Source organism: Glycine max, chromosome 6 (genome assembly GCF_000004515.6).
Source record: "Glycine max cultivar Williams 82 chromosome 6, Glycine_max_v4.0, whole genome shotgun sequence".
In the NCBI taxonomy this organism is placed as follows: domain Eukaryota; kingdom Viridiplantae; phylum Streptophyta; class Magnoliopsida; order Fabales; family Fabaceae; genus Glycine; species Glycine max.
Genome location: NC_038242.2, coordinates 14354504 through 14372376, shown reverse-complemented (window position 1 = coordinate 14372376; position 17873 = coordinate 14354504). Strand labels below are relative to the sequence as shown.

The 17873-nt window shown below is 34.0% G+C and overlaps 2 protein-coding genes across 4 annotated transcripts; both read right to left on the bottom strand.

Moving 5' to 3' along the window:
* Positions 1-6175: 6175 nt before the first annotated feature.
* LOC100781927 (EKC/KEOPS complex subunit Tprkb) lies at positions 6176-9555 on the bottom strand. Of its 3 annotated transcripts, XM_014776522.3 has the most exons (8): positions 9303-9541; positions 8880-8899; positions 8000-8082; positions 7330-7396; positions 6885-7007; positions 6721-6804; positions 6552-6638; positions 6176-6472 (listed from the first exon to the last, which is right to left on the bottom strand). In XM_014776522.3, the coding sequence occupies exons 3-8, from the start codon at positions 8065-8067 to the stop codon at positions 6386-6388; spliced, it is 516 nt and encodes a 171-aa protein (XP_014632008.1). In that variant the 5' UTR covers positions 8068-8082; positions 8880-8899; positions 9303-9541; the 3' UTR covers positions 6176-6385. The 3 variants fall into 3 exon arrangements, with proteins under 3 accessions (XP_014632008.1, XP_006581879.1, XP_003526971.1); XM_006581816.4 differs by lacking the exon at positions 8880-8899 and having other exon boundaries at positions 6176-6450; positions 9303-9555; XM_003526923.4 differs by lacking the exon at positions 8880-8899 and having other exon boundaries at positions 9303-9516.
* A 1273-nt stretch (positions 9556-10828) lies between these two features.
* LOC100781379 (probable aspartyl aminopeptidase) lies at positions 10829-17873 on the bottom strand. The gene is made up of 11 exons (XM_003526922.4): positions 17524-17873; positions 17295-17430; positions 16991-17069; positions 16493-16695; positions 16318-16387; positions 15806-15928; positions 15498-15653; positions 12095-12268; positions 11775-11849; positions 11556-11696; positions 10829-11322 (listed from the first exon to the last, which is right to left on the bottom strand). The coding sequence occupies exons 1-11, from the start codon at positions 17606-17608 to the stop codon at positions 11101-11103; spliced, it is 1464 nt and encodes a 487-aa protein (XP_003526970.1). The 5' UTR covers positions 17609-17873; the 3' UTR covers positions 10829-11100.

Genomic DNA, 17873 nt, shown 5'->3' with positions numbered 1-17873 from the left:
ACATAATGAGTAATAAATATATTGAATATGTAATAAATAAATTATTTGAGGCATGAAGTGCTTAGAAGTTTACCCATATTGATGACTTATTTTTTTAAGTTAACATTTTTAAACTCTTTATTAAAATTTGATGCAATGTGGCGAATGCAATACACAAAAGTTACATCTGGCCCAGTCCATCCAACTCGTTCTGATTGCAAAGCTGCTAGCAAATTGATTTCCCTTTCTAATATAATGCATAAATTTGGTTGAGGTGTGACGTATCTCTTCAAATAATGCAAGAATCACAATCAAACTTCTTTGCTCTCGCTCTCAACAAATTGCAAAAGCGACTAGAAAAATGTTTCGATTACCAATGCAATGGCAATCAACAAATTAAAGTACCACAATATTTTCCTGGGAAAAATGTGTCATCTACTTACACAATCCACTTGTAATATTGAAGCCTTCAATGCATGACTTAAAAGCCCTAAACACACAATTAAGAGTCACCTTAGAAGAGTCATCCTTATCATCCTTCCTTAAATTTGATGTTTTGTATCTAACATTTGTACCTGGTACAAAGTGTTGAGTAGCTTTCATCCATATAGGTAAATAACTATATGATTCTTCCCAACTATATTCAATCGAGTAGATATTACAAAGTTATTTTTTTTTTCTTTCTTAAACCATAAAATAAATATGAACTATACTTATAGCATGAATATACAACACATTGCTTCACTTCATTTTAATGAAAAAAGTCCCTACTATATTCAATTGAGTAGATATTCTTTGCTAAGAACACACTTTTTAATATAATCTTTTAAATATATTATTTTTAATTAATTAAAATTATAAAATTATAATAGAGACCATTAAATATGAGTAGGACCTAAAAACATATTTTTTTAATAAATTTTAATTGATAAAAAAATATTTTTAAAAAAGTGTGTAAGAAAATATGCTATCATTGTATCTCTTCCTTTGGTTCCATGGTTTCTTCACCATTACCCGTTTATAGAGTAGTCAACTAACTAAAGAACAACTCAAACAAAATAATTTTATAGTGCGATCAAGATTTGTGAAAGATGAACATATTTTACTTCAGCTTTTGCAGTAGAGCATTTTCACCTGATAGTCAATTATCCAATGCTAAATAGCCCCGTGAGGAAACTGCCAATGCTGTTTTTACGTAATGCCTGGCTTCGTTTTCATTTTAGATTATAAATTAATATGGTACACGCATCAGTTATTGCATATTTCTAGTATAATATACCAATCAGTAGCAATTGCGTGAAATGACGGAAATGAATTCTGGTACAGTTATACACAGTTACGTATTAGTGGTTTTATTTTTTCTTCTTCTACTATAATATACCAATCTAGTATAATATAGTAATATACCAATTAGTAGCAATCGTTGTTTTTTTTTCTTCTTCTAGTATTTAATTACTATATCAGTATTAGTGGATTTGTCCGTTCTTTTCAACACTAATCCTATTCAGACTTATTAATATTTGTACTTTATAATAATCAATCATAGAATACAAATTATGATTCAATCCAATTAAACTTTCTTCTTATGAATCCAAAAGCTTTTAATTACATGGAAGTGATTTAGTTTCATGATAAAAAAAATTCTTAGAAATTATGATAAAATTAACTTAAAAAGCACAAAAATATATCAGTAATATTTTTTTTTATAATTTTTTAATATCTTAAAAACACTACTTAACATTCTTTTTCTATATCAAATTGAAATCCATATAATAATACTTTAATCATGAACAAAGGAATCAGTATTATAAAAATAATAATTGAATTAAAAAATAATTAAGATATGATTTCATTAGTTAAATCGATTAAATTGTTACATGGTACACCAAAAAATTAAATTTAACTTTTAAACCATTGCCCTAGTTGAATATGGCTGATATTCAAATCACACCTTGACCTTGGTGGCGTCATCAACCCATCATGCACTTGTAGCAGATTCTCCCTCTCCTTAAAGTGGGCACCAATCAGAAAATTAGAAAACCAACGACTGTGATTGCTTCATTTGTACCAAGTTTTGCATGCAAATTAGCTATACTTTATATGATTTATATCCTTAATTAGCTATTGCCCGAATTATTGTATCATTCGAACTCCAATTTCAAAGCTTAGGACTATCCCTATCCACAATATAATAACCTTCATCAACAAGAGATGCTAGGGGTAGGGGGAATTAACTAATTAAGGTAGTCATTGGTTGTTGGGTCTTAGACCCTTTCTTAGTTTGCAAAGTAGGTACGTGTCATTATTCTTGAATAGTAAAGCAAAGGTGGCGTCAAATGAGTACAATGATTATGAATTGTCGTGTGTTGTAGTTTCCCTATTGGCCATTGGCTTGGTGTGTCGTACGACAAGGAAATCATGCCCCCAAATTTTTTTTGGTTGCTTTCCATTTTGAACTTTGTATCTCCAAACTCACATGGGAGGGAAGTGGCGATTGGTCACCACTTTTGGAATGGGTTCAAGAATTCTTTAGCGGAAGGTATGATGCGCATATGCTATGTTTGGTCGAAAAAAGTAACGACAAACAATGATATGTATGGTTTATTAGTTAAAAATGAAAGTAAAAGAAATTTAATTAAAAAAATTATCATTATATTATAAGAATATAAATTATTTAATTATTATATTTTCTTATTAAAATAATGATAGTTTTAGGACTAATTTGGAGTAGTTGCGATTTTTTGTTTTTCTAAAGTAAATTTTGAAACAAAATATGTTTGGCTAAATTGGAGTAATATTTTTTTTTAAAACAAGATTTGTTACTACTTTTCAGACAACAAAAGTGTTTGGTTAAATTGTAAAAAATAAAAAATCATACAAAATGTGTTTGGCTAAATTTCATATTCTAAAGTAATATTTTAAAACAAGATTGGTTATTACTTTTTAGACAACAAAAGTTATATCTATCATTCATTTTTTAAGACTTAAATACATTTTTAGTTTTTATAATTTGTTATTTATTTATAGTCCTTACAAATTAAATTTGTTTTATTTTTCATTCTTATAATGTTTTAGAGGACATTTTTACATTATTCAAAGTATTAACTAAAATGTTTTAAGAACTAAAAATAAAACAAACATATTTTACATGAGTTGGAAACAAATTTTTTTTTACAAAAACAAAAAATAAAAAAATACTAAATTATAAGGACTAAAAATATATTTAAATATTTTTTTTAAAGATTAACAAATCATTTTTCCATAAATCATGATCCATAAGGGCTTCATCATACTTGATAACTCAGCAATACTGCAATTAGATAAGGAACATTATATTGATCAAAGGCAGCAACACAAAAAAATTAACAGAGTACTGAGTAGAAGAACAACTAGGAACACCTTATCATTATGATAAGGAACATTACACTAAATGCTACAATATGCTGACAATACTATCTTTGTGGGTGAAGCAATTGCTACAGATGTTTTCACAATTAAGGCTATGCTTAGGGCCTTTGAACTTGCTTCTGGTTTGAGGGTGAACTTCTACAAGAGTTGTTGTGGGGCTCTAGGGGTGGTTAGGAGAGAGGTGGAAAGGTTTGCGGCCATGTTGAATTGTAGATTGTTGTCCTTCCCATTTGTATACCTAGGCATTTCCATTGGGGCTATTCCTAGGAAAATAGAAATGTGGGAGCCTATCATCCAAAAGTTCTCTAAGAAGCTAGCTCTTTGGGAGCAGAAATTCATTTCTTTTGCGGGGAGAGCTTGCTTGGTAAATTTGGTATTAACTTCCTTGCCTCTTTTCTACTTTTCGTAGTTCAATGAGGCATTGTTGAGTAAGTGGAGGTGGAATCTTTTCCACACCAAGAGAGGGGGCTGTGGATGGAGGTGTTAGAGTCTAAATATGAAGGTTGGAGAGGGCTCTTGAGTGAGGGAGAAAATAATTGGGAACCTATACGGTGGAAGGATCAAGAAGGTGTGTGGAGAAAAACATGAGGAAGGGTGGTTTGATAAAGGTTTTATATGGAAAGTGGGTGTAGGGGACAAAACAAGGTTTTGGCATGATGATTGGGTGGATGATAAGAAATTAATAAATTTATTCCCTAGACTTTTCATTTTATCCGAACAAAAAGATGATTTAGTAATCAATATGAGAAGATGGTTTGGAGGTGGGAATTCAAGTGGCGTAGAGAATGCTTTGTGTGGGAGAGTGAGTTAATCCAACAAATACATTTGCTGGACCATGTACAGATTCAAAGCTCGGGTACGGATGTTTGGCTATGGAGGAAGGGCAGCATATGCGGAAACTTCACTACAAATACTGCATATAAATGGATATCTAGCATAAACAGACCGCAAGAGAAGCTGGACATTTATTCTCGGCTATGGCACTCCAAAATACCTATAAAGGCATTATTTTTCATTTGGAAGCTTCTCAAAAACCGTTTGGCCCAGGATGAGATGTATTGCCCTTTCTGAAAAAATGAGCTGGAGATTGCTCAACGTTTATTCTCTTCCTGCGCTGTGATCTCGCCAATATGGAAAGAATTGTACTCTTGGCGGGCAGATGGCTATTTATTTTGGCAAAATACAAGCATGGGTTCAACTAGATCAAATAATGTGTGGTGGCAGACTATTTGGCGGAAAAGGAATGCAATCATCTTTAAACAAGAACAGTTTGATGGAAGGAGTTGGATTGATGATATATTATCTTCACGGTGTGGACATGGCTCACTCAACATGATTCCTCGTTCAAGTTCTCTTATGTACAATGGTCGAGCAACATTAGCGCATGTCTAAATGGGCCATCAGCTTAATTCCCTGGCTTGTAGGAAATGATCACATGGGATTCATATTTGTTGCTGCTAGGTTAGCTATGCATGATTTTGCAGCAAGTATGGTTTACTCCTTAGGTGTAGGCAGTTGGCTGGTATGTATTGTTTTACTGTTCCTGTTTGTAACTTACTCCAGCTGATGGATCTGATTTGTGGGTTTATCTAGTGTTTATAGCGGGTTGTTATAAATACTCTATAACCCTTCCTTTTATCAAATCCTGCATTGCGATGTTTTTCTATAGAGTACTCTATAAATACTCTATAACCCTTCCTTTCTTAATATATTTTCTTTTGCCGATTCAAAAAATGATAAGGAACATTGCAGAAATGAACCAAATTATGTAGCAGCTACTGGGGACTTACAAGCATTAAATTCAGCCTATATACACATAGATTTCCCCTGTTCCAGTTAATAGAATTTGGCAATTATAATTGAGTTTATAATTATCTTATAAAACTTTAAATCCAAGCCTTTTTAAATTAATTAGTTCATCTCTATCATGTTAAGTTTTATAACAAATGATCAAATCTAATTTTTCTAGAATTTATATTTCGCTTAGGTTTTATCACATGCTTCTAACAGAGGCATCATAACTACACTATCGAACAAGCTATGTTATTCATTTACAGTGTTTCATTATTCTCATCCTACTTGAAAACTTCTTCCTTCTAATTGACTTCTATGTTTATTCTATGGGTCATGGGTCTTAATAGTATATTTCTACTTTTCATTCAATTAATTTATACTTTCAATCATGCAATAAGAGAAGCTGAATAATGTGTCCATTAATTTGGATGATAAAAAAAAAGACTTAATTATGTTTTTATTCCCTCAAATTTGGAGACTTTTGTTTTTTTAATCCTGGAAATAAAAATTTGCATTTTTAGTCACTCAAATTCAAAAAATGCTTTTTATAGTCTCTTAACCAGAATTTGAGGGACTAAAAAATAATTTTTTACTTAAGAGACTATAATTAAGCATCCTTCCTATAATTTGAGGGACTAAAAACATAATTAAGCTTAAAAATGAGCCAACTTTAAAATGGTTTGTCAAGTTGATTATCATGCTTTCATACTAGAATATAGAATAAAAAGTAAGGTCAACTTAGCTAATAAACACTCAAATGAAGTGCACTCACTTTAAGTATGTATACATGTGCCTACATATTGATGCCCTAATATAGTAGTGATTTTGTAATGTCATAATTTGGTAATCTTTTTAATCAATATCACTTCAGAAATCAAGTCCATCCAAATATTTAAGTAGGTATGCATGAATGTATACCTAGAGAAGCAAATGAAGAACTCAAGAAGTGTCATATTTAGTTTTTACAGCATGCATTTCACGACCAGTAAGCATATACCAGATCAAATGACCACCTACTTTTTTAATTTCCATAAGAAATGTTACTGCAGTAAGAATGATAAACAAAAAAAAAATCAAAATTACAGCACATGAAAGGTAAAGTATATATAATAGAAGCCTAAAGCTTTCTTTTAAAATTTCATGACATATTCTACAATAGATCAAGGAGAGATAAGGAAACTCAAGCAGATCAAGTTCATTCTTCTCACAAGGCATCACAAGCAGCTATACGGCAAGATATTGCATCAGCAAGTGATGATACTCCAAGTTCTGAGGAAGATATCTTGTAAAGCTGAATCATAACAAGTTATTGAATATGCTAGTTATGTACAAAAGGATACAAAGTGATTTGGATCAAAGATATCACAAACCTTTTGTATCTGGGATTGGTTTGCTCTCCCTTCTAGCTCCTCCAGGTCAATCTCCTTGCCATTAATGAGCTTCCCTATAGCTTTTATCTAGTGAAGATACAAAGATCACTTTAGTTATGTGAGTGAAAGAAATAAATGGGTGCTGTATTTTACTGTAGAATTGACTCACCTCATCAGGACTAGCATCAAATCGAGTAGCAAGGATATAAGTTGTGCTGTCAGATATGCCACATCTTTTCAAAGATTCAGTAATCTAGTCACAAGACACGCCAAAGTTAGCAAATCTAATTGGAAATATGAATCATAACAGATTAAATAGCAATACATAATTACATGCTTAGACCCTGAGTAGTTGTAAACAAGCTCTGAATGAAGAGTGCGTGTGGTCAACGTGTCTCGAGACTTGGCTACAAGTGTTTTGTGAGCAGCTGCTAGAACAGGGAAAATATCTGGGATCTGGTTCAGTTGACAACAGTTGTACCATCAGAAAGAAGCAAAAGTGTTGTTGTTAACAGTCAATGTTGAAAATTTAAGCACCAGAATCATTTAGGATCCTCCCATATTACATACTAACATGCAATGCTTATGACAGAGAAAGAAAAGTAAAACTATTAAATCCTCTTGAGAAAATGGTGGGTCCAAGTCCAACTATGATTACTTCTGCATACTTTTCCCTCATAACATGACCTTCTTGTGTTAGTGAATGACATAAAATAATTGTGATCCTCTTGTAAATGGTGTTGAGCATGACATAAAACACAAATATAAGAAATCATACAAGTAAAGCATTGAGGAATGCAACTTCTGGCTCCAATGTCCCAGCTTGCATACTTTCCAAGAGTTCTCTATGAGAATAACAATTACATAATACACTTTAGCTAAGAGCAGGTTCCCAATCTTTTGAATCAATTACAATTTACAAATAAATAGATAAATTCTTTTACAATTGCTTTGTGTATTTACTCTTATAGATTGACATATGACAATAAATAACAAATATTTTGCAATTAGCCAAACACCATCTAGAAACAATTATATAGGAGCAACTGGTTTATCAATTATCATAAATTAACTACTGTAAGTCCGTAACTTCACTACTAGCACCTAATGTTATTACTTGTTATCACCAGCCAAAAGAAGCAAATCAAACTCTTATGTTTACACTGAATTTTGAGATAAAGTTATCACTTGTGTCTATAGATGGCAATATTTGAAAGTTACCCAGAAACAATCATTCACCATATGAACATTTAACCTAATACCATAATAAAGAAATCTGATTTAAACATAATTAAGTTAATAGAAAAACATCTCCTTCACGGTTGGCATGAGAAAAAGAAAATCTTAAATTTGATTCTAAATGACAAACAAGCTAATCATAATATATTAATATATTGGCTTTCACTTAAGGTAACATTCCCATGACAAGTTATGAGAGAGAGACTAACTTTGAATTCGTCACATCAGTGTAGAGTGCAACAGAAAAAGTGGTTCCATTTATATTGAACGACTTCATAACTTCTGTTTGAATCTGTAACGAAAGCATTAGCTGTTAACCAAAATAAGGGAAGAAACAGGAAAATGAAATTTCTCCAAACTAGAAAGAGTAAAGAGAAAGGAGCAATGTTCTGAAAACCAATTTGGTCTTTGACCCAGTCGAGACACTAGATTAATGGGTCAGTGGTCAAACCTGAGGGTCACCGATTGAAACAGTTTACCCGATATATATTAAAAAAAAAATTGGAGTATGGATTGATCAAATTATGTTATATATATATATATATATATAACATAATTTGATCAATCCATACTCCAAAAAAAAATATAGCTAACATACAAGAAATTATTATGAGAAACAATTAATAACTACTAACTTTACTTCTTTTTTTATGAGCAAATGTTATATTATTAATTGAAACCAAATATGGCACAAGTAGTGTAAAAGCTTGGTTAAGGGGGATACAAAGAACATAAGAGTTACGTAACAGCCCCTGAAACACCTATAACCTTTTACTTTAATGAAACCCATCCATTACATTGATTTTGTGACAGAAACTTGTAGCAAATGATATAATTTTATTAATTGTTACGTCCTTCTAATAGCACTTGTGTAATTTACAAACTGCCAATGCCAACAAAATTGCTTCCTATTAAACTTGTCACCCTATCTAGCAGAACTCCAAGATAGCAGACAGCCAACACATAAGGAATTGTCCGTGCACCACTGGTAGAAACAATGCAGATAGAAAGAATACTACTAACTTCTAAATTTTAATAATTAGGCGGGGAAACTTATAGTATAAAATATTGTTTGAAATGGAACAATACCACCAGTGGAATTCCAATTCCTACATCAAAATGAAAGCATCGCTCAGTCAATCACCACGTATAACTCAGTAATTTGAGTAAATTTGACACCAATCATGGATATCCATTTTAGATTTTGATAGTAACTTTGAAAGAATATGATTCAAAATTACCTTTTTGCCATATACTAATGAGTAATGACAAAGATTAGTATATCTTTCTATTAAATGTAATTGCGAATTAGAACCAAACTACAAAGTGCATGTTTACTGGCATGGTTGCAGTATGACACATCACAAGCAGCATAAAATATGATCACTAACTATGCAATCACAAGATTCACAACCCAATTTCAGTTCATTAAAGTGCTAAAGCAGAAAACAAAATAAAGTAAGAAACAAGATAATGTAAGAATATAATGGAGCTTCAGTTCAGATGACTAACAATAGGAGTAGCTCCGTGGATGAACAGCGCTACCGGGCGTGGGAAGTGCGAACTGCGAACTGCGACGGCTGACAAGAGCTAGGGCTCGTGCATGGCCTCAAGCGGTGAATCTGTCAATAAGTGAAGATTGAGAAACAGAGTAAACGCACGTTTGCTACTTTGCTTTTTGGGGCCACTTGGGGTCCAAAACGACGTTATTTTGGGATTTCTTAAATGGTTTAAGCAAAACCGGTCGAATTTTACCGGGTTGATCCAATTCACATTCATGCCGGGTCTGATGAGCAACTCCAACAATTTAAAATATAAAAAATTATTAAAACAAATTACGTTTAGCCATCCTTCTTGCAGTTTACACTCTCAAGTATATGTTTTAAATTTAAATCAATCTAAAATAAAAATAAAAAATAGCTAAAAAAATCAAAAATCAAATCTGATTTTTTTTTTAATTTGTTTGAATGATTTTTTTCTCAAATCAATCGATTTGATTTAGATTATATGTTGAGTTTCATAGTGTTTTGTAATATCATGTATATAAAACTTATATAATATATATAATTTTTTTGACGATTTTTTAAGATATATTTGATTTAAAATAGATAAAAATTTAACAAATTTTTACTATAGAAGACTTAAAGTATTAATTAATAAGTTTCATAGATTGTCATTAGTAATTTTTTTGATGTAATTTAATTCAACAGATGAAAATAAAGTATATAAATTTTAATATTTTAATAAAAACCGCAAAACCAAACCAAATTGAAAAAACAGAAAATATACATCTAGTTGACACATTTTTTTTCTCTCTCATTTTTTGTCACATCAAATATCTATTATATCTATAATTTTTCTATATTATTGTTTTCTCTCTAGGTTAAAAGCAACATATTGAGTGTTCAAGAAACCTTTTTTTTCTCTTACTCATTGTGTTTGCTTTGTGTGTTGTCAGTATGTTTGGACTCGGTTTCAAAAGAGTAAAAGAGTATACGAGGATACCTGCGTTATTTTGATAGTACTGATTGCTCAATCCGTAACATAAAATGTATTACGGATTGTTGTAGTACAAATGCATTATGAATTGGTGGGTGCATGTTGATGATGGTGAGGCCTGGGTGAATTTCGCATGCGGTTGGGCAAAGGTGACATAATGAAGTCGCATGCACGTGATATGCGAATCTGGTGATGATGGTGGTGTTTGGTCACGTGGGTGCAAGAGTAATGGTGGCTTGGTGAAGGTTCAGGAAGGAGGTGACAGGAGAGAGGAAGAAAAAGGGTAGAAAGAACATTAGAAATTAAGGTGCACCAAACAAAAAATAGGATGTGTTAAGTAATTGCCCTTAATCCTAATGCTTACATGTATGGAATCCCATAATAAATTAAATCAAGCACATTCTTAATCTGGATGTGCAAACTTAAGCTTCATTCAGAATAATATATTCAATTGAATTCTCGATGGTAGGCAAGGATAATACACGTGAAAGCTGAAGTTCAAATAACACAGTACTACCATACATTTCGTAGATTGAATATTGCTCGAAAAAATAGTATATTTATTTCAACTTCTACTCTAGTACGTTACTCTCCCGAACACGATCACATTTTAGAAGCAAGAACTTGGACTATTCAAGTAAACAACACACTTCAAGTAGTTGCTAATATTTCATTCAGGGAGTCTAATTTTATTGAAAATTTCATCATAATAACGTCGGCATTATAATGGTACTAAATTACGAAACACGACCATTTCAGCAACAGCTTCTAGAGCAAAGGATTAATGAGGATTTCGTGATTAGAGATATTCCTATATATCCACGACCATCTTACCATCAACATGAGAGAATTCTTGGTAAAATGCCTTGAAGTGCTCATATGAATACTTCACATCATCAACAGCACAAATTTCTCGTATGCTATGCATTGACAACTGCGGTGCACCTACATCAACAGTGCGAATACCTACGCCACTAGCAAGAATAGGACCAATGGTTGAACCACATGACATGTCATTGCGCACCACAAAGTCCTACATTCATCAACATACCTCATTATAATCCATTATCACATACAGTGCTTACTCAATTCCAAGCTTCTGATAGTTCAAAATAGGCAATAATTTTGCTCCTTGAAATACTACAGATACTAAAGTAGAGAAGGCTTTCTCTATGATTTTAATTGTATCTTGCACTGCAGAAGCAATCAGTTCCAATTCCAATCAGAAAGGAAGAAAAGAGAGATAAAATTGTTCACTGAACTAACCTGAACGGGAAGTTTATGTTTTGATGCTATCTCCCTGAATATGAAGGATGTGACAACATTGGTTGCATAGCGTTGGCTTGCATTGGTTTTAATGACAAGTCCTCCATGTAGTTTGGGCTGATGGTTTGCTTCATGCTTGTCCTGTAAGAAATTAGGCCTTGATAAGGATCAACATTGAATTATTGGCAAAAGTAAATCAAGGCACATAAGAAGATGTACCATGTAATTTGGGTGTAGTGCATGTGCCATGTCGGCAGATACAAGGTAGCTTAATTGTGCTGCTTTCTCCAGAAGCTAAAACAAATCACCATAACAAAAACTAGTTAGATACTGAAAGCAAAATTAGAGTGTGGTTATTCCACTTTCCACCGTTGAAATATCTAAAATGCTAAATAGTGGAATGGTGCTGTAAATTATGAGGGCTGGCATAAGTGCATGACCACAGCCCCTACCTAGATTTAACTCACTGTAAGAAGTAAGAGTCATCGATGTAGTTCTTAGGCATAAAAAGGGGTAAAAAAAAATTAAAGGAATCATACGTTGGGATTGGAGCTGAAGGAATTGGTAACCCTAGTCACAGCATTTAGCATAACAGGAGAGCCAGCTCCTTGGGCAGAGTTAGATCCAACTTCCTCATGGTCAAATAAAGCCACCATTCTAACACCTGACTCTTCCTCAAGACTGCTGTCAGAAGATGTAGCATCTATTAATGCCTGAAATAGAAACCAAGATGTTAGCATAGGATAATCAACAACTACTACATTATTAAAAGAATTTGCACATCATGCAAACACACTTTCTAATTTAGAGTTAGATTAGTCACTTAATCTTAATTCTTAGATTAAGTCCCAAAATGCCGAAGTTTGATGGGAAAAAAAACAGCAAACAGACACATACACCCTGTGGCATTTGAATTTAAGAGTATGATGTCATTCAACCACATCATGGTTGACAAAGGAAGAGATACTTTTGATCTTAAGTTGATTGGAATTTTTCATAGGACCAAGGGCAAGACACACACCTAAGAATAATTTTTTGGCTATAGGTAAACCTAAGATTGGCAAGGAGAAGCATAGCAAAAACTGACAAAGCATCAAAGCCACCGATAATATAACCTTCAGAGACTTCACCCAGAAAATTCACCAGTTGAGGGGAAGAGGTAAATAGCTCAAGGCCATACGTACCCTTATGAAGCCCACTATAACAACAACTGGGACTCCGACAGACCATAGCATTCCACCACGTGGGTTGGCTTTGTGTTCAGGGTGACAGGGTCTAGTGACTCTAGTGCCAAGAGAATACTACAATGCCAACATCACTGCTCAAGCTGCAGAATTGTGAAGAGACTGTGGGAACTCTAATACCATTTGAGATAAGCTTGACAGAGTCCACCCCCAGAAGCTAATGAAGGGAAGAGCCCAAGGTTATATATGTTGACACCAAGTATCCCTGCTACTGTGAGACTCCAATGGATCATAACTACAGAAATAGTTTTGTTGTATGGCACGCACTCAGTGCCACAAATATACTCTTGTATTATAGTGTCTTGGGTGAGGGTGAGCCCTGGTGCAGCGGTAAAGTTGTGCCTTGGTGACTTGTTGGTCATGGGTTCAAATCCGGAAACAGCCTCTTTGCATATGCAAGGGTAAGGCTGCGTACAACATCCCTCCCCCATACCTTCGCATAGCGAAGAGCCTCCGGACAATGGGGTACGAAGAAAAGAAAAGAAAAGAATTATAGTGTCTTGGGTAGTATATTTTTATAACTAGGAGTAAAGGTGTGTACAGTGATACCAACACATTCACTAAGGGTTCTTATTCCAGATCCTTATCTCTATACTCTATAGTCAACCAAGAAAGGGTTCACATAGAATAACGTCACTTTTTCTGCAAACAAAACGATATCTAAGCACAATATTCTTTTAAAAAAACAAAAACAAGGACTCACATAGTTGATTTAATAGACTAATATGCATAATTTATTTACTGAGAGGAATATGACAGGACATTAAGAGCATAAGCAAGGGTTCATGATTGCATATAGGGGTATAGACTATTATATAATATTGAGTAAAGCCTCAATTTTGTCCTCCAAATATCAGCATGTCACCACATTAATCTTCCAAAGAATATTTTTACCACCAAATTAGTCCCTTAAAGAATACACACAAACTACAAAATTTGTCCTTTTGTGTTTGTGTCACTACTTTAGCCTTCCAAAAGAATGAATATGGTAGCATTTTAGATCTTTGACAGGACTAATTTAATGAACAGAAGACAAAAGCTTTTGTGGACTAATGTTAACATACTAATCTTGGAAGACTAAATTAAGGATTTACAGGGAAGCAAAAAAACCTCATGACCTCTGTGTTCACACCATAGTGGTTAATATCATGGTCATAGTAGACATATTCGTCAAATATGCCCACTTCCTGTTATCTGCCATCCCTTAATGCCAAAGAAGTGGCTGAAGTTTTATCAGAAAAATTCTAGACTTCATGGATTTCCATCATAAATAGTTATTGAGAGCTACAGGGTTTTCTCAGTCAGTTATGTATGGACTGAGTAATCAAGGAAATCAGGAACCAAACTCAAGTTCTGTTCTAGCTACCACCCTCATTCCAAGGTAGTCAGCAACTCAGCAAGTAAGTGTCTAGAGACATATTTGCAATGTTTGACAAGATCAAAGCCTAACCAGTAACCAGTGACCTCAATGGCTTAACAGAACAAAGGTGCGAGCTGGCAAAAAATAGATGCATGTTATCAGTTGACCAGTTGGGTGATATGGTTTATATCAAAATTCATCTTTACAGGATCATCAATTGATAAAATCCTGAGCCAAAAGATTTAATAAGTGTGGCCCTACGTTATATGGGAATTTTAAAGTCCTAGAAAAAATTGGATAGGTGTATACAACCTGACCTTAGCAACTAGCATTCATATACATCCAGTCTTCTTCTGTGCGTGATTGTTGAAGAAATCCATATCTGACCCTGCTGTGAGCTAGACATTGACAGGCTTTCCATCAGAAGATTGGAGCTCAGACTGAAATCAGAAGATGTACTATGCTATAAGACCACCACAGAGACTGAAGTCCTAATTAAATGGCAAGACCTACTGGACTTTGTAAGTTTTGGGGGATCCTCTTCACTTAGGTGTGCATTAGGAAAGGATGTAGGATATCAGAGTCTCAAATGCACAAAGTAGAGGGCATGACTGTTAGAGTAATATAACAGACTGCCAGTGAGGCAATCAGGGAAATTCTCTTATGACTTGCAAGATATAGGAAAGATGAGAGGAGTGTACTTGGAGAGTAAGGAAAAAGTGTGTAGAAGAGTGGAAGACTGAAGGCTCTCACAAAGGCCCTGGCTTTGTTTGTTTTTGGGTTCATCTCATCTTTTCCACCATAATTCTATCATACCGATATTGATATCACACTGACATTGGTACCTACAGTGAATACTACACATTACAAAATATCTCATTCACGGACAATTGATAGAATTTCTCTCAGAAAAATTAACAGAATTCCATTAACATCACCAGAAACACCTTATTAATCTCTCTTAACTTTTTCATCCCTACTATATCAATAGATATTGTAATAAAGACATAGAAAAACCATTGGGGTTTGAATTAATGATCTATCTCACAAGTTCATAGAATAGGAGAAGATGCAATTATACCCAGAGATCATTGTCTGAAATCATTCCATTAGAGCATAAAGTATAATGATGTTATAAACATACAGTATTGATATTCAGAAAAAATTTATATTCCATGCACTATAGATAACTCTAGTCCAAAATGCCCCAATTTAGATTTTAGATGCAATATCTTGAGTGGTAAACTTCAAAATCAAGGTTATATTTCAGAATTCATATCTATACTGTACACGTGTTTGAAACATGACTTGAAAAAATAATCTATATAAAAGTTAAACCTTCAGCGAGCAAAATGACATGCAGAGATTATCTAGCCGTCCTGAAAAAATGAATTCCTTTGCAGCTCCAGCAATAGTACTTGGTTGTGTATCGCAAGCTTGCAATTCAAAATCACATATGTCATCTGGTTCACACCCAAGCTTGCTTGCAAGCAACTGGTGAAAGTGGAAAGATGAAAATCTCAAACAATTAGACTTGTTGTAATCATCATGTATACATCCCAAGACCCAAATTAAGAAAGTAAGAAGTAACAACCATGTGTGATAAGTGTCAATACATATCTAGAGTTTCAAAATTTGTAGTTAACCTGTAGAAGAAGAAGGTGATGCTTCGTATTGCTGGTGCCTGTTTTATCATTTGCTTTCTTTCCATCGGTCTGATTTCCACTTTCAACAGGACCATTTTCAGAGGACACTTTATTGAGCTCACCCTGCAAAACAAAGTCCAACGAATGTGTAAAAGGTAGATCTAAGCAATTCAAAACGAACACTAAGAATCTGAATAAGCATTGTTGGTGGAGACTTTATTTATTTGTTTTAATTAACTACATACGAGTCTAAGAATATAATTGTCCAAAACGATTGCATAAAAGATTTAAAACAGAAAAACAATATTTACTAACTAGCAACATTGCGTGCTAATATAATTTTCAATTTTAAAATGCCTATTTAGCCAATAAATGAGCTTTATAACCACATGCATTCACTTAAATATTAACTCAGGTAACATAACATTAAATGTTGCCGGACTAGATACATTAAACCAGGACATCACCATAACAATTATTTCCATAGAAAAATCAGTAACCAGTGCAATTACCTTCAGCGATGTTGCCAAGATGGGAATAAGGTGATTCTCGTTGTTAAATTTGAATCCATCATTAACAGTCCTGTACACAATGAACCAAAGGAAATGATAAGTTGAAAATGATGATCAAGCAAGCAAGCAAACAGACAAACAAACAGGCAATGCATCTCAATAATAGCAACAGAACTTGTCCAAGTGAATTGCCAAAGTCGGTATTCGCATTATAGGTTCCTCAATTCTAACAAGGCGATGTGAGTACGAAACAGAACCAGCATTCTCTTCCCGCACAATGACCCTCCCCGCCACAGTCAAGTCTCGATCAAACCACGTGTGCCACAGACCACCTCCATAGGTTTGGACACCAACCTCCAAAATCCCAGCCTTAACAACCTGCATTAAACACCTCTTACATTACATACATATAATAACATATTCAAATTCAAAATTCAATACACAATTATTAATTCAAATTTATTAGAGTAAACGACCATTTTGTCCTTGAAGTTGGTTATTACATTAGCCTCAGAATTAAAAAAAAACTAAAAAAAAAATCCCTAAAACTATAATCCGTCACTCACATTAGTCCAACATAAGTGGCTTAAGTGATAATATTAACATATGTTTAGAACCAAAATGACAATAAGTTATTTATCTTATTCCAGGGACTAAAATGGTAGCGTGTTACCTTGGTGACAGGCTTGAGTTTGAGACAAGGACTATCCGTGTGAGCCCCAATTATGTAGAATCCATTTCCAGCAACGTACCTGACAAAGTGAAAAAAGAGACATTATTATCAATATTATTATTATTATTGTTCCGAGTTTGGGGAAGGAGCAGGAGCTTTAAGTGTCATTAAGTTTCGAACTGAGCATTAATCACATAGCCAGCCAAAGAACCGAAGCTTCTGGGGATAGCTCGGGATCCACCGGGAAACCAAAGGCCCTAATTACGGTGGCTAAAAAAAAAGAGTGGGATAGAATGGAGCGAACTTTTTGCCGATGGCGAAGGCGACGATGGTGGAGTGATTTCTGGTGAAGAAGTACTTGTTGCCCGGTTGCAGTTCCCACACTTCCCTCTCAGAGAGTTGGTGGTACCCCGCGCTACGCAAACGCCTCTTTGCCTCGTCTGAAAGGAACGAATAAAGAGTGAGTGAGGATTTGTTGCGATTTTTTGGTGAGAGGAAGAAATAAGAGAAAGAGAATTTGGTTTTGGTTTTACCGACGGCGTGGAAAGCCGTTGGAGAAGCGTTGAGGAAGTCGATCAGATCGGAAGCCACGGCGTGGGTGTCTAGCTTCGCCGCCATTGTTTTTCAGATTCTACTTTCGCTCGCTCTGTGTTCGTTTAATCTATCGAAGCTAACACCGTTTACTATTCTATGTCTAGAGTTCTATCGCTGTTGCGTTTACCAAGCAAAGACCTAAAACAAGGATTTTCTCGTTCCCTCCGCAACGGATATATAAAATAAAATGACAAAATTAGATTAAAAGAATTAAATTTGTGAATTAAATTATTGGAGAACAAATTCGAAAGGATCACATTTATAATTTTTTCAAATAAAAATCTCACTC

Coding starts and splice junctions, on each gene's coding strand:
- LOC100781927 (XM_014776522.3), bottom strand. CDS start 8,067: ATGAAGTCGTTCAATATAAATGGAACCACTTTTTCTGTTGCACTCTAC. Junction 6,639..6,720: donor TTGATGCTAGTCCTGATGAG/GTGAGTCAATTC, acceptor TATCTTCACTAG/ATAAAAGCTATAGGGAAGCT. Junction 6,473..6,551: donor ACCAATCCCAGATACAAAAG/GTTTGTGATATC, acceptor GTTATGATTCAG/CTTTACAAGATATCTTCCTC.
- LOC100781379 (XM_003526922.4), bottom strand. CDS start 17,608: ATGGCGGCGAAGCTAGACACCCACGCCGTGGCTTCCGATCTGATCGAC. Junction 16,388..16,492: donor TTGGCAATTCACTTGGACAA/GTTCTGTTGCTA, acceptor CATTGTGTACAG/GACTGTTAATGATGGATTCA. Junction 11,850..12,094: donor CCTTCAGCTCCAATCCCAAC/GTATGATTCCTT, acceptor GATTTGTTTTAG/CTTCTGGAGAAAGCAGCACA.